General features: G+C 34.1%; 1 protein-coding gene across 2 annotated transcripts; it reads left to right on the plus strand.

Moving 5' to 3' along the window:
• The first annotated feature begins 926 nt into the window (after positions 1-926).
• Positions 927-4645, plus strand: LOC114312249 (zinc finger CCCH domain-containing protein 46). 2 transcript variants are annotated; one of them, XM_028258456.2, is made up of 9 exons: positions 927-2185; positions 2411-2593; positions 2683-2862; positions 2956-3050; positions 3133-3390; positions 3522-3690; positions 3852-4052; positions 4141-4223; positions 4347-4645. In XM_028258456.2, the coding sequence occupies exons 1-8, from the start codon at positions 1191-1193 to the stop codon at positions 4172-4174; spliced, it is 2115 nt and encodes a 704-aa protein (XP_028114257.2). In that variant the 5' UTR covers positions 927-1190; the 3' UTR covers positions 4175-4223; positions 4347-4645. The 2 variants fall into 2 exon arrangements, 1 of the variants encoding a protein (XP_028114257.2); XR_003646789.2 differs by having other exon boundaries at positions 960-2185; positions 4161-4223.
• The last annotated feature ends 11669 nt before the right edge of the window (positions 4646-16314 follow it).

Consider the following 16314-nt stretch of genomic DNA (forward strand, 5'->3'; position numbering starts at 1 on the left):
AAAAGTTTGGTTTGGGAAGGGCTTTTTGGCTTTTTGGCTTTTTTAACTTTTTTTGTGAGAGAAGAATGTAATGATTATGGGTTGGATGTGATGTTTTGTTTGTTATGGCTAAAATAGCCTATTTTGTTTTTTGTGGCTAAAATAGCCAAAAAAGCCTGAAAACTAACTTGCCAAACAGAGGCTTAACCTAACTAAAATAGTCCTGTTTGAGAAATTAGTTGGTTTTTTAAGTTGATTTGATAATTGTGAGAGGGAAAATCAAATGGCTATCGGTTAGATGTGACATTTTATGTTGACTATTTAATCTATTTTATCTTTTAATGGGTTATTTAAACCCCAACCGTTTTCCCAAACACTCCCAATATAGTGTTTGTGATAGACTAAAATAGCTAATAAAATAAAATATCCAATCACATCACTCTCTTTATATTTTTACATATTCGTAAAATATCAAATAATCAATTAAAATTATTTATTTTTAAACGGGGCCTATATACATACGTAGAATAGTATTTTAATTATTAAATTCAATATAAATATATATAAAATATCTAAAATAACAATTTTTATTGAGTGCAATGACTAAAATAATTATTTTTTCTTCAATTTTAATTAATGGAAATAAATAAATAATTTAAATTATAAAATTAAAATTAAAATTAAAAATGACAAAATTAAATATTTATTTTGCTAAAATATTGGAACCATGACCCAAAATTAAATTACAGAAATTCTTAGTGTCTCGAATTCATCAGCCTCAAATGGCTCAAAATTTGTGTTTATTAGTCGACTGACCGAATAATCATTCGAACAACCAGATAAAATATTTATTATTTCCTTATCGATCACAATGACCAATTTTTTTACCAAACAACCTGTAAAATAAAATCCAAACTATTGGAGGCAAGTTATTCGTAACATTGCTCATTAAATTATTGAGCATATTCCAAACGCTCCCTAACTCATCATTTTGTTTTATAATAAAAAATTCATTTCCCTCCCTGTCACTTCCCTGCTGCACTCTGTCTCTCTCTCACACACACACACACACACACACACACACACACACACGCACCTGTTCACTCTCTCTCATCGAAGGTTTTGCATTAAAGCCCTACTCCACTCCAGTCATTTTCTCTATGCTTTTCTCATTCTAGAGTTGTAGAAAACCACTCTCACTCCTCACCACCATGGATTCATATGAAGCAACAAAGATAGTCTTCTCAAGGATACAAAGTTTAGATCCAGAAAACGCCTCAAAAATCATGGGTTACATATTCATACAAGACCCTGGAGAGAAAGAGATGATTCGCTTAGCCTTTGGACCAGAGTCTCTCCTGATATCTCTCATCAATCAAGCCAAAACCCACTTGGGAATTTCATCGAACACTTCATCTACACCCTCCACACCTTCCTCTCCTTCGCCTTTCAACAACCCCATGTCGAACCCCAACAACAACAGACCCACTCACCAATTGCCTCATTCTTCGCCTCGAGTCATCGTCCCCAACAATGGGTTTCACATCAACCCCCCTTCGCCTTCTTCGCCGTGGTCTGTTTCTGGGTTTTCCGATCACCGAAGCCCCAGCAATCAGATGAGTCCCAGACCTCCTTCTTCTCTCTCCTACGCTGCTGTTGTCAATGGAACCAGTAATGGCGGTTCTGGTTCGTTTTCACTACCACCGTTTTATAGTAACAGTAATAGTAGCGATTTGAACGATGAGTTCAACATTCAAGTGCGAGATCAACTAGATTTTGTTGTTGATCCGATAATGAGTCCGAGTGGTCGGAGCGATTCGATTCTCTTCCCTTATGCGAACACCGTTGATTCTGCTAATTGCGGTAACAACCACCAGCACCACCATAGGAGGAGTTGTTCAGTGAGTGATATGTTTCTTAGTGGGTCTGAAGATGGAGGATCTGGTTTTGGGTGGAGACCCTGTATGTATTTTGCTAGGGGTTTTTGCAAGAATGGCAACAATTGCAAGTTTTTACATACTGGGTTTTCAGATTCTACTGATTCTTCACCTGCCATTGTTGGTTCGCCGAGCAAGTTTGATGGGTTTGATGAGTTATTGACAATGAAGGCAATTCAGCAGCACAGATTTGCTGCGGCTTCACAGTTTATGTCTGGAGGTTCTTTCCCTTATGACAAATGCATGAACATTATGAATAACTCACCAAGGTACATTAATTTACTGATTTTGAGTATGTTTTAATTGTAGGTATTTGGTGTGGTAATGTTTTTTGAGTGTTTTTTTTGATGGCATTGTTCTGCATGTATTAATAAAGGAGACATTTTTATATGTGGAACCAAGCAATTTGTTTGTTAAATATCTGCTTAGGTTCTGGATTTTTGGATTTGGATTTATTTCTGGTGTCATCTTTATGCCATTGTGTTGCAATGTAGATCTGCGGCAGCGACATTGATGATTGGGGATGAATATCTCAAGTTTGGTCGCTGCCGACCGGAAAGGAATGATTTTTCAGCTATAGGATTCGGAGGAAATGCGAATTCTTGTTCTAGGCAGATTTATTTGACATTTCCAGCTGATAGTACATTTAAGGAAGAGGATGTTGCCAATTACTTTAGGTAATTGATTCATGGTTGTTTGAATCTTTCGATATTTGAAATTCAAATTGAGCATTTTGCTTAAGATAGTTTTGTTTATTGATTTGAAGCAAGTTTGGACCAGTGCAAGATGTGAGGATTCCATACCAGCAGAAGCGAATGTTTGGGTTCGTTACATTCATTTACCCGGAGACTGTGAAGATCATTTTGGCCAAAGGGAACCCTCATTTCGTTTGTGATTCACGTGTGCTCGTTAAGCCGTACAAGGAGAAGGGAAAAATCCTTGACAAGTAGAGACAATTGCTCTAATTCTTTCTTTAGTTTCTGTTTGTATTGCTTACTTTCATTTGTTGAGTTTGCATTGTTGATTGAATGATTGTTAGGAAGCAACAGCACCATCAGTTGGAGAGAGGAGAATTTTCATCGTGTTTAAGTCCGTCTGGGATTGACTCTGGAGAGCCCTACGATCTCCCCATTGGTAATCATACAAGCATGCTTGCTTTTTTCCCCATTTATTATGCAACTCTGTGTATTCAAGCTCCCATTCTTACTTTATACAGGACCAAGTATGTTTTACAATACTCCAGAGATAATGTTGAGAAGGAAATTAGAGGAACAGGCTGAATTGCAGCAAGCTATTGAGCTCCACGAAAGAAGACTTATGAATTTGCAACTTATGGACTTGAAGAATCATCATCAGAGTCATCAATTCCAGACGAACATGGTGCCTAACGTTCCCATTGCCTCTCCTGCTCACCTCCATATTAATCAGAGTCTAGCGTTTCGATCTGATGGTGTTAATCAGGAAGCCTCAGAAGGTTAACTAATAAGAATCATTATCAACAGTCATCAATTTTCATGCATTTTCATTTTTTTTTAATCAATGCTTTTAGGTAGTTTATAACTCACTCTCTCTCTCTCTCGTGTTTTTTTTTTTCTTTTTCCCCAGAGAATTATAGTAGCCCAGCTGCATCCAATTCTCTAACTGTTGCCACTGAACAGCAGGAGCAACATCAACAGCAAGACGCAAAAGAAGCTTGTAATAACAGCAATGCCCATGACAGTGGCAACAGCAAGGAGCAATGCTCCAACCTTGAAGATGCTAATCTCCATGAAAGGTATAAATAAAACATCAATTTCAGATTCAGCTCTATACTGTTTGGGTTATATTCTGCAGGTTGCTTTTCTTTGGATAGTTTTGCATTAGGTTTTCAATTGTAGTTTTTTATTTTTTATTTTTTTTAATAATTTTCAAACTTTGTGTTTGAAATGGGTGCAGTTTAGAGCACATCCTCCCTGATAACCTCTTTGCTTCTCCTACAAAATCAGCCGGTGAACACTATTCTATCTTCACTGCTTCACCAGAAGCCGATGATAGCACCTTAGTAACAACTACATCATCTAACAACATCCCAATGCTGCCCGCCACTTCCACCCTCAATATGGCTTCTCTGTTATCATGTTCTTTCCAAATGCCAAGGTACTACCGCTTCTGCTGCTGCTCTCTTTCTCTCTCTCTCTGACTAGAGTGAGTGAAGTTAATTCAAATTAGTATTGTTGTTTACAAGGTTTTCTTCTGGGCAAGAAGCCATTGAAATGTAGGTGATAGGGGTGACCATGATCAGCATGTTGGGCGTTGACTTTAGCTTGGGTAAGAGACTATCAATGTTGCATTTCTTTGATCATGCTGCTCCATTTTTACGTAATTTGCACAATTTCTAGTTGAATATTGATTCTTGGTAATGTTTGGCATTTTATTTTTTCATTGATGCAGGAAAGTTGAGTAGAGCATATAGAAGGAAGAAAAAGTCATCTAGCTGTATAGCCAAACCATACCATCAACAAAAAAGAAAAAGATCTGTAAGGAAGATCTCCTCAAGATTATTGTCATCATCAATACCATACTCTAGTTACAACTATACATAATGCATACATAAAGGACAGATGAACTAATTTATGGGAGTGGGGTCTGTCTTTATTTTTGTACCCTCTGTAGTTGTAGTTGTAGTTGTAGTTGTGTGCTGGACCACACACAGTGCAATATATATAGCATAACAAAACAGTTGCTAGTAACTCTTGTTATATTGTTAATTTACCTTTTTTTTTTCAAACATTTATTATATATATATATATATATATATATTGTTTATTATCGATACCACACTCTCTTGAGGTGAAAGTGAAAAAAGAAAGTAGGAAAATGTAAGTTACAAAGATCTGAAACAGAACTGTAACTACTACACTTAGCAATCCCAAAAGGGTAAAGAGTGGTGTAAACTTTAGTGGTTAAAAGCTGGTCTTATGTCACTCTTTTTTTTGTTTTAAATGTTCTTGTTATTGCAGAGCATCTGTCATCCAGTGGATCATCACTCAAAAGAAAGAGTGGAGATCATCACTCAAAAGAAATAAAAAAGTTGCTAGTGAGAGACAGAGGAAGGGAAAAAAATGGGGGAGAGAGAAAAAGGATGTTCTTTTAAGTGATTAAAGGTTACTTTAGGGGGACTCTTTTGTCTCATTTTTGGTTTCTTTTAGGTGGAATGAAGGGAGGAGGGCCACACTGTCACATGGGTGCTGACACCATTTGAATGGTATCAGGGTACCAAAGACACTCCTTTCACTTTCAGTCCCTACTGGCCTCAATTCAGATTGGAAAATATATATTATGGGTTTTTGGCCTTTTGTTTTATGGGTAATGCTGCCCTACCCTTATGTTTTGGCATGGTTTTTAATTTATGTCATAGTGGGTACATTTACATGCTATTGAACCCATCAGGGTAGCTTAGAGTATCTCTTTGAAATTGGGTGTTGGTGTGTAAATAGACAAAAAAAAGGGTAAAAGTGAGACTCATCAATTTTGTGTTAGAATCGTTCATTTAGTTTAGAGTATCTCTTTGAAATTGGGTGTTGGTGTGTAAATAGACAAAAAAAAGGGTAAAAGTGAGACTCATCAATTTTGTGTTAGAATCGTTCATTTAGTGAGTGAACGAGTGTTCCATTGAAGATATTAAGGTGTGTGTTGGATAAGAGTGGTGTCCACTTGAGTACGTATAAATGTGTTCCACATGCATGAACGCCCCAATTGACATCCTCTGCTAACATCTCTAACATCTGACCCGACCCTAGTTCCATGTTCAAGTTCAAGGCATCCATTGGAGATGTCCTTAGTGTAGCAGTTTAAGGTTGTCACTGGGACTAATCCTAAGTTAGGAAGTCTTGTGTTTAACTCACTGGTTTTATCTGATATCTGTGACTCATAAGCATCCGGGATTTTACCTTGTAGTAGGGGTAGGCCTAAAGTGACTCTGTCTTGGAGCTTTCTTTGCCATAAAAAAAGAGAAGGAAAAAAATACATGTTTTTTTAATTGATTGTTGCCCTCCAATTGTGTTTAAAATTGCACTTTGACCAACATTGTTGAGTCCTAAGCAGAAAGTACCAAAAGTGGTGTGTGAATGGTGATTGTGTTGTGTGTATTTTAAACTAACCAAATGAAAAACAGTCACGGGTTACTGTAGAATTTCTCTCCTTTGAAGTCAGTGGAGATCCTGCTGTTTCTGTGTCTCTTTTTGATTCTTTTGTACATATGCCCAGACAAAACAGAGCATTATACAGAAAATAGAAAATTGGTTATTGGGCCCCACCCTGCTTTGTATCTATCTTGCATATTATACACGAAGTGCCTGTTTGGCAGAGCTTAATTACAGCTTATTTCAGCTTTCAGCTTAATTTAAGCTATTTTGATGCGTTTAGTTTAGCTTATAGCTTATAGCTTATAGCTTTTTGGAAGTCAGAAATCAGTTTATTCTTTGAGTGGGGCAGAAGATGCTTTAAGAATAAGCTGGAAATCAGCTTAAGCTGAAAGTTATAAACTATAAGCTGTTGAGGCATAAGCTATAAGCACTTTCTCACAGCTCTACCAAACAGGGCAGAAATGTATATTGAAAAATGATTTATAAATTTCTTATAAAAAACAATGATGTTGTCTCCTCAATGATATTTTTAAAAAATATGAGGAAGTTATTTTATTCTGTGTGAAAATTTTATGCAAAATTTTTGTTTTTATATCATTATTTATGTATATTATATGTTGTTTGCTGGAGCAATCTATGGTATGAAATTTGACATTGAGAGATTTATAGCTGGCAATTTATAAAGTTCACTTGATTTGTTGAATTTTGTGTGGTTGATTCACTTTATATGTGAAATTTTTTTAAGTGTGACTGACATTGCCAGGCCAGCATCATTCATACAATAATATAGCTGGCTGATTTGAAATTTCTCTACTTGATTGGCGGGGAAAAAAATAAAAAATCATAGGCTATGTTTGGATGTTTGATTTATGTAAGGATTTTTACTTCATTTTTTATCTCATTTTTTTGCCCTTTTCGTTTACATATTGCCTAAAACGACTATTCTCGTTTCTTACACTTTTTTTTTTAAAAAATAAATTGAAAATACATTGATAAATAAGTTTTTTTTTTTTATTTAAAAAACAAGTGCAATTAATAAATCTTGTAAAATTCTATCAGTCAATACATTGTGTCAAAAAGTATGTATTTTAGTCAAAAAGTAAAAATATTTCACTTCATTAATCTCATAAATAAGCTTCTAAAAACAAAACTAGGAAAAATTATGCACAAGTGAAATCTTTCTAAAATAATTATTGTTCCATGAAAAGTTTATAATTTTAATTATTAATTTTTTTTTAAAAATTTTCTATTAATCTAAAATTACTTTTACAAACTTCCACTCATTTGTTGTCTCTCTCTAAAGAAGAAGAAAAAAAGAGAGAGCAGAGTTTGCAACATATATTCTAGGATCGGCCCAACTCGACTAAATTGATCCAACTTGATTGATTTTGGACGGATGCGTGCCTTTTGGTGGATGTATACGGATGAAATATTTCAAAATTTACAGATACAGTTCGGATGGTGGATCAATTATATCATATCCGCATAAATTCGATCCGCCCATAGATGAAGTTAAAAAAAAAAGAAAAAAAAAAAATTGCTAACAAGTAACAATATAAAGTAAAAGTAATAAAATATATATTTTTGTGAAAATGAAAAATAATACCTTAAAAATATGCATACGTGGTGCCATTGCCTATTATATGCAAATAATACATATTTTTTCAGATTACTAGTTATTAGAGATTGTGAAAGTTGTGAATTATAATTCAAAAAGATGTCCAAAATTTATAAAGTCGAAACTGTCGAACCGATCGCATCCATCTATCAACCCGCACGGCCCACTCAATATGTACCAATTGAATCGGTGGACGGATATGGATTGACTTTTTTCAATTCGCCTAATTTTGGACGCATAGCAGATGGGAAGTCACTCGACCCGATCCAATCCGCAATCACCCTAATATATTTTCTCCCTGGGTCCACCTGCTAGACCGTCGGCCTTTTCTTGGCCCAAGTGTTTGAAATATGTTTTGGCAATGGCTTAGGCATACATGGGCTTGTCCCGTTAGGCTTGAGTAACGGCTTAGTGAGCTTGTTTAAATCTGACCCAGTTTTGGCCCGTGACACTTTTTTTTCTTGAGATAATATTGTTTTAATAGGAAATGATATTTTCATACTTTGCTTACTTGCCTCCCACATCACACTCCTCTAGTGGTTACAAAATATTATTGAACTGGACACATGACCATGCATTTCAAATTCATGTGATACTTTATGTCTATTGTATGGGGACAATATTGCAAAAATTGCAAAAGAAATTTTATGAGGTTAAAAGGAGGATGTGAATATTATTTTACTTTTTTATTCACACACACATATATATTTTGTGTATAGCATTAATTTAATAAATTGTGATATGGTCATCATGTAGATCTCGATTTTTTTCTTGTAATTTATTGTATGTTTAGTTTGGGCCTATATATTCGTAATCAATTTTATTCTGATTTGTTCATCTTATCATGATCAATACAAAAAATCAAAATGATCAAATAATTGGAGTATTGGTGTGGTGCCGGTTAAAGACATTCAGATGCCTTTATAAGGGTGTAAGTATAGAGAGAGAAAGTAGAGAGAGAGCGAGTAGAGATGGAGAGTTTAGGGTTTGGATGCATACCTTGATCTTTTTTATAGAGGGTATTTGCCTTGGGCCATTGATGACGGTGGGCCTCAATCTTGTTGGGTCTTGAGCCATATGGGTTCAGTAAAAAAGATGAAAAACAAACCAATCAAACTCAATAGGAGACGATGAAGCGCTTTGGAGTTCAAATGCAATGCACAATTGAGGCACCACATTGTTGTCCATGTTGGGTTCATGTGCATGCTTTTTATTCGTCCTCTAGCTATCCATTGGGCCCTATTTATTTATTTGAGTTTTATTATTATTTTTAAGTTTTTAAATCATCTAGTTTAAAAATTGATTTAAAAACTATAAAACTTTAGTTTAATAGATTCTTTTAAGCAAAGTTATGTTGACTCGATCAATTTATAGAAATTAATCCTTTTGATATATGATTTTTTTTTTTTTTTTTTTTTTTTTTTTTTTTTAAATTTAGTTGATAGAGTTTAAGTTTCTTAGTAACTACCCTAACTAAAAATTTTTAGGGCAGGCAGTGGATAAATTTTGTTTTTCACTGATCTAATTATATTGTAGTTCTTATACAAATTAGTCGTTGAATGATTAAACTTTTAAGCATGAGCCATTTGACTTTATTTGGCCCCAGTATTTGGAGCAAAATTTTTCAATAACTTGGGCCTACTACATGGCCTTGTCCATTATAATATTTTATTTTTTAGGCCGGATTAATGTCTCAACGAGCTTGGTTAAGCCCGACCAATCAACCCAGTCAGTGACACCTATTTTCTTGAGATGATATGATATGTTTTTAAATGAAAAATAACAATCACACTTTCTTTTTAGCCTGTCATATTACACTCCCCTTGTGAGGCGGCAATATGAACAAAATTGAAAAGAAAAATGAGAGTGAGAAGTGAAAAGGAGGGTGTGAATATTATTTTTCTTTGCTATGCATGTGTGTAGCATTAATTTAATACAAAGATTGTCATACAGTCTTTCATATAAATCTTAAAATTTTTCCTCCTAATTTAATTTATATTCAATTTTTCCTCTAAACTATCCATTTTGTAAGCTACTATATATAGATCATAATTGATGTAAAAATTCATACTGATCTAATAATTTTATTAATTATGTTTTAAAAAATTGATAATCAATTTTGAAAAATCATAATCGTGGTTCTTTTTTAATAAAGAAGGAACACTCCAACACTAACAACAACAACATGAAACAAGTCTGAAAAAAAAAGTAAGGAAACACAAATTATTTTATTATGGTGCCTGCCAAGATAATCTTAGTAGGCAATATTTGACAACATTATTGTAAGAAGAAGAAGAAGAAGAAACGCCATTTTCGCACGCATAGAAACGCAATTGCACTTAACACATGCAACAAGCCTTTTAAATCTCTAAAATACCTCTAGAGGGCGAGTGAAGTCTTCTGAGGGTTTGCAGCAGAGATGTTACCTACAAACATCTACCCACCAATGAATTAGGAGTTGGGGTGCCTGCTGTATACCTAGCACAACAGGCACTGTTATGCGACCTTATGGGCTTTTCGGGATCCGTTTTGATAATCCGAACCGTTCACATTTTAGAGTATATCGAGTAAAACATACCTGTAAAAAATTAAGTTAATCGGATATCGTTAACTCTTTCATTCGCTTACATTTGTATTTATTTTAATACTTTAAATCACAATGTCATTTATTTTTGAAGATAAAAATATGAGTGGATGAAAAAGTTAACGATATCCAATTAACTTAATTTTTTATAGGTATGTTTTACTCGATGTAATTTAAAATATGAATAATTCGAATTATGAAAACAGACCCCAAAATAAGCCCATAAGGCCGCACAGCAGTGCCTGCTGCTGTGCACACAGCAGGCACCCCAAATCCCAATGAATCGGTGGTGGTGGTTTATTTGAGTTAAGATCCTCTACTTAAGCTCTCTCCTTCCTTCTCTACCGGCAACGGTCCAGATGCACCCAAACAGATCCAACGATTCAGATTACCTCAGAGTTACAAGCCACATAAATAATTTGTCAGTAAGGTTGCCACATAGACAAAGTACCACACAGAGTTTGAGGAGTCCTAACTGACGTTAACGTTCAACTCAAACAAATTAATTTTTTTTTTTATTGTTTCGGTTTATCGCTTTAGATCCTATTTTAAAATTTGAAAATTCTGATTTCAAACCTAACTATATATATGTGCACATTTCTCTCTCTTTCTCATTCAATCTCCTTTTTCTCTCTCTCTCTCTCTCTCTCTCTATATATATATATATATATATTTCTTCACACTTGCATAACAAACAAAAGCCACCGCCGGCGCCGACGATCATCGGAACCGTTCACCACCATCGTTGTCTACTATTATTGCCACCACTTGGTATAGCAACTCTGCCCCTCTTACATCATTCATTGATTTGAAAGTCATTGACGAGATTTCACCAGAAAATAGGAGTCAATCTGAAAACTGAAAATGGTTGGAGAAATAGAAATCTATATTTTAGGTTTTTTTTTTTTCTTCTTATTTTTATATTGATTTGTAAGTCTGTGGGTTTGCGATGGCTATTGATTAGTAGAATTTTGGGTTGAGTTGTTTGTCAATTTGAGATGTTTGTTTAAATGCCTCAATGAAATGTTTGATTTAGTTACATCTCCAAAAGTGTTAAAGAATTACAACTTTTAAATCCATTGCAACAGATACGATTATGATACGATGAGATGATGCCAATATATATATTTTTATTAATAATTTGGGTTTTTATTTATTTATTATTAATTTTTTTTTTTTAACATTCTCTAAATAGACAAGCTATGCGTTTTCAAAACTGTCTTATTTTCATTGCCATTATTCTAAAAAGACTAAAGTGTCAGTTTCAATACAGTGATTTGATGGTGAAATTTGAAAATTATTCATGTATATAATTTGTAATAAAAAAATTATTTATTGTGTTTGGTTTTAGTTTTTATAATTTAATTTTTTAAAAATTGAATTTTTTTTGTTGTATTTTTTTGTTTTTAGTGAATTTTTTTAAAATTTTAAGCATTTTTTTTTTTACTTTTTTAGATGCACCTTAGTTAGATGTATTTAAAAATTAAAATATTTGTGAAAAAATATTTTGAAAAATTAATAAATACACAAAAATACAAAAACTATATTGAATTTTCTTTTTCTTTTTTGTTGTAGTTTTGGTATTTAGTGAATTTTTTAAAGATTTTTTTTACGAAAATTATACTTTTTAAGTGTATTTATGTTAGGTGTATCTAAAAATTTAAAAAAATACGAAAAATAAAAAAATAGAATTTTCTGAAAAGTGTTTTAAAAAAAACTAGAAACAAACATGTTGATTCATTTTCAAATATGGACAATTGTTCATTTCCAAATACATATAATGCAATTCGTAATAAAAAAATACAAAATTTCAATTATGGGATCCATCGTGAGTCTCATTTTAATTATTCGAACAGCTCTGCTTGTTGGGCACTTCATGTATTTTATCTACATAAAAAATTAGGTCAATTCGATAATTATAAGTGGTTTAATTTATTTTTTTTCATCAAAAAAATGTATAGTTTATTTTTTAAAAATATAATTGTTGTTCATTTTGTGAATTTCAACAAAATGAACAATTAGATCATCAAAATAGAGCCTGTGATGAGTTCGACAAGCCCAAACATCCCTCCCTTCTAGATTTTGGATTAGAGAAAATCCTCCTTTTGAAAAAATATATGGAGATCCTGGAATAGATTGTTGAGTTAATCTTGTACAGTCTTTCTGGCTTAAAAATCCAAACCGCATTGCACACATGACTCGAAACTTTGTTACTCATCTGTTTGTATATAAAAGTTAATGATTTGATTTTCCTCATTCATACAATTACATAAAGATTCAGACTTTCCTCTATTTTTATCAACAAAAGAATCTCAAATAACATATGTACATTTATCATCATAATAGCCTTATATAGTGCAATGGATTCACACGTTTTAATGGCACTGTTTAGCACTTTGAGCAACAGGTAAACTAGCAACATTTCTTTGAGAACTTTAATCAAACATCTAAAGTTCACAAAGGACTCAACCCAAAACTTTTTAAAAAATTAGTAACAATCACAAATCCACAAACCAATTTAAAAAAAGAAAAGAAAAAACGCCTAAAATACATATTCTATTTCGGTGGCTACCTTCAACTTTAAGATTTATTTCATTTTTGGTGAAATCTTGGTGCTGACACCTTTGAATAAACGAACAATGGGAGAGAGGGCTAAACTCAATGGCGAGAGCCTTCGTTCATGGAGATATCATTCAAAGCTAATTTTGAATCCCCAATTTTTCCTGTGAACAGTTGGTGGGCTCAATGATTTGAGAAAGATAGGGAAAACGAGAGGGATAAACACAAAGTTTATGTGGGTGATGGATGTGGACTGGAACATAGAACCGTGGCAGTGGCGATGGCGGTAGTAGAGATTGTGGTGAATGGTTCCGGTGATCAACGGTGCCGGCGGTGGCTTTGTTTGTTATGCAAGTGTGAAGAAATGGAGAGAGAGAGAGAGAGAGAGAGAGAGAGAGAGATTGGGGAAGAGAGAGAAATGTGACTTTATGTATGGTTTGGTTTGAAATCAGAATTTTCAATTTTAAAATAGCATCTGAAGCGGCAAACTGAAATAATAAAAAAAATATTTTTAATTTGTTTGAGTCGTTTCCCTCAAGTGACGCGTTAGGTCTGTCTTTGGGTGTGACGCGTTGGGTCTGTCTCTGGGTGTTTTGAAAAATGAGGAAGAGACGTCACATCGACGCCTGGGTGCGGTGAAAAATGAGCAAAGGTTCCTGCGTTTTCTAGACGAGTGCGGATAAAGAAGCTAGTCTAAGACTATAAGTTCAGAGTAGCCACTTGGAATATAAGAACCTTAATTGGTAAGCCGATAGAATTGACAGATGTTATGATTAGGAGGAGAGTTAGTATAGCTTATGTACAATAAACTAAGTGGACGGGTGAGAAAGTTAGGGAAATTAAGGATACCGATTTTAAACTGTATTATTGTAGTAAGGATAGACGCATGAATGTGGTAGAAATTATAATTGCCAAGGGTCTTGTGGAGAGTGCAGTGGCGGTCATTAAGAAAAGGGATAGGATTATATTAGTTAAACTAGTTATTGGAGGGAATATAGTGAACGTTATTAGTGTATACGCTCCTCAAGTAGGATTAGATGATCAACCTAAGAAGGATTTTGGAAGCAAATGGATAAGATCTTACAAGAGATACCCCTAGGAGAGAACCTGGTTATATGTGAAGATTTTAATGGCCATGTAAACATAGATAAACTAGGCTATGAAAGGGTGCATGGTTGATACGGTTTTGGTAACAGAAATGAGGCTGGAGAGAGTATCTTAGATTTTGCATTAGCTTTTGACTTGATGGTGGCCAATACTATGTATAAGGAGAAGGATGAACATTTGATAACCTTTAAGAGTGGGCTAGTTAAGAGCCAAATAGATTATTTCTTAGTAAGAAAAGTGGACCGCCTAAAATGCAATGATTGTAAAGTGATTCTTGGAGAGAGCCTGACTTATCAACATAGGATTTTGGTATTAGATTTATGTTTTAAAGGGCAATACCAAGCTAGGAAGGATGGTAAGCGTTGTAGGACGAGATGGTGAGACCTAAAAGAGGATAAACTAGCAATATTTAAGAATAGAATGGATAAGGAAGGTACTTGGGACTTGGAAGATGATGCTAACACTATGTGGAACTCGATGGCTAATTGTATGAGGAGAATCTCAAGGGAAGTGCTTGGCAGTGTTTTAAAAAGCGCGCTTAGGCGCGCGCCTAAGCTCAAGGCGAGGCAAGGCGCAGCTTTGCGCCTCAGTCATGGTGAGGCGAGGCGACACAGGTGAAGCGCTGCCTAGGCGATGAGGCGAGCACCTTATTACGAAGCGCAAGGCGAGCGCCTTGTGCGCCTCGGCTTTCTTGTACTTCCAGGTTCTGCTCTCTTCTCCTCTTCTTCTCTTCTCTTCTTATCCTCTCTCTGCTTCTTTTCCTCTGCTTCGTTTCTGCTTCGTCTTCTCTTCCCTTCTTTCTGTCTTCTTCTCGCTCCTGCTTCACGATCGCTCTCTCTCTCTTCTACTTCGTTTCTGTTTCACGATCGCGAGCTCTCTCTCTCTCGCCTTCTCTCTCGCAATCGCGGTCGCGATCTCTCTTTTCTATTTCGTTTCTCGTTCATGATCACTCTCTCTCTCTCTCTCTCTCTCTCGCGATCTATCTCTCCCTTTTATCTTCTGTATTCATATATATATACATATAATATTATACAATACTGATTATATAATATATAATATATAATCTACAATATACTTATAATATATAAAATATAATTGATTATAATATATAAAATATAATTGATTTATATATATAATATTATACCATACCTATTATATATTATATAATATACTTATAGATAATATGTAAAATAATAATTAAATAAATTAATTATATATATATATATATATTAAAAATTAATATTTTGCTTAATAGATAATAATAGATAATAAATAAATAATAGATAATAATATACATATTAATAGATAATAAATAAATTAAATAATATATATATTAAAAAATTAATTATTTATTTTTCTTATTAAAAAAATTAATAATATACATATTATATTTGTTTATATTGGAAATTGTACTTTATTAATATTTTGCTTAACTTCTATAACTTGCGCCTCGCTTTGGTGAGGCGTGCGCCTCGCCTCGCCTCGCGCCTCGGGGCTTAGGTTCCAGGTGACCTTGGGGCCTCGATACGCCTAGGGCTTTTTAAAACACTGGTACTTGGAGAGTCGAAAGGAACAGGACCCAGCTCTAGCGAAATTTGGTGGCAGAGGAAAGAGGTTCAAGCGATAATTAAGGCAAAAAAAGAGTGCTTTAAAAAGTGTCAGAATGATAGAACTGAGGAAAACCTTAAGAGTTATAGATTGGCTAATAAGGAGGTCAAGAGAGTAATGAGAGAAGTTAAGTTGAAATCTTATAATGACCTATACACAAGACTAGATAGTAAAGAGGGACAAAAGAGGGTATACAAACTTACTAAGATATGTGAGATGAGAATAAGAGATTTTAATCAAATTAAGTGCATCAAGAGTGAGGATTCAAAGGTATTGGTGAAGGATGGAGAGATTAAAGAAAGATGAAAAAACTATTTTGAGAAACTATTAAATGAAGAACATGGCGGTATGTCAATAGGGGAAGAAATAGCCAGTAATACGATAAACCAAGACTATAGGTTCTATCGCAAGATTAAGAACTTTGAAGTAGAGATTGCACTTAGGAAGATGAAATCAAATAAGACTTTAGGACCCGATGATATCCTTATTGAAACTTGGAAGTGTTTGGATAAAAATGGGTTGCTTGGTTGACTAGGTTGTTTAGCAAAATTTTGTTGACTAGGAATATGCCAGATGGGTGAAGGAATAGTATTTTAGTGTAAATCTATAAGAATAAAAGAGATATTCAGAATTGTAACAACTATAGAGAAATCAAGCTAATGTGTCATATAATGAAAGTGTGCGAGAGGGTGATGGAACGCCGATTGCGAGATATAATAGAGGTGTCAGAAATTAATTTGGGTTTATGCCTAGCAGGTCAACAATGAAAGCGATCTATCTTTTAAGGAGAGTAATAGA

The sequence above is a fragment of the Camellia sinensis genome, chromosome 12 (assembly GCF_055761805.1).
Source record: "Camellia sinensis isolate YWXY chromosome 12, ASM5576180v1, whole genome shotgun sequence".
Taxonomy (NCBI): domain Eukaryota; kingdom Viridiplantae; phylum Streptophyta; class Magnoliopsida; order Ericales; family Theaceae; genus Camellia; species Camellia sinensis.

Coding starts and splice junctions, on each gene's coding strand:
- LOC114312249 (XM_028258456.2), top strand. CDS start 1,191: ATGGATTCATATGAAGCAACAAAGATAGTCTTCTCAAGGATACAAAGT. Junction 2,863..2,955: donor AAGGGAAAAATCCTTGACAA/GTAGAGACAATT, acceptor AATGATTGTTAG/GAAGCAACAGCACCATCAGT. Junction 3,051..3,132: donor GCCCTACGATCTCCCCATTG/GTAATCATACAA, acceptor TACTTTATACAG/GACCAAGTATGTTTTACAAT.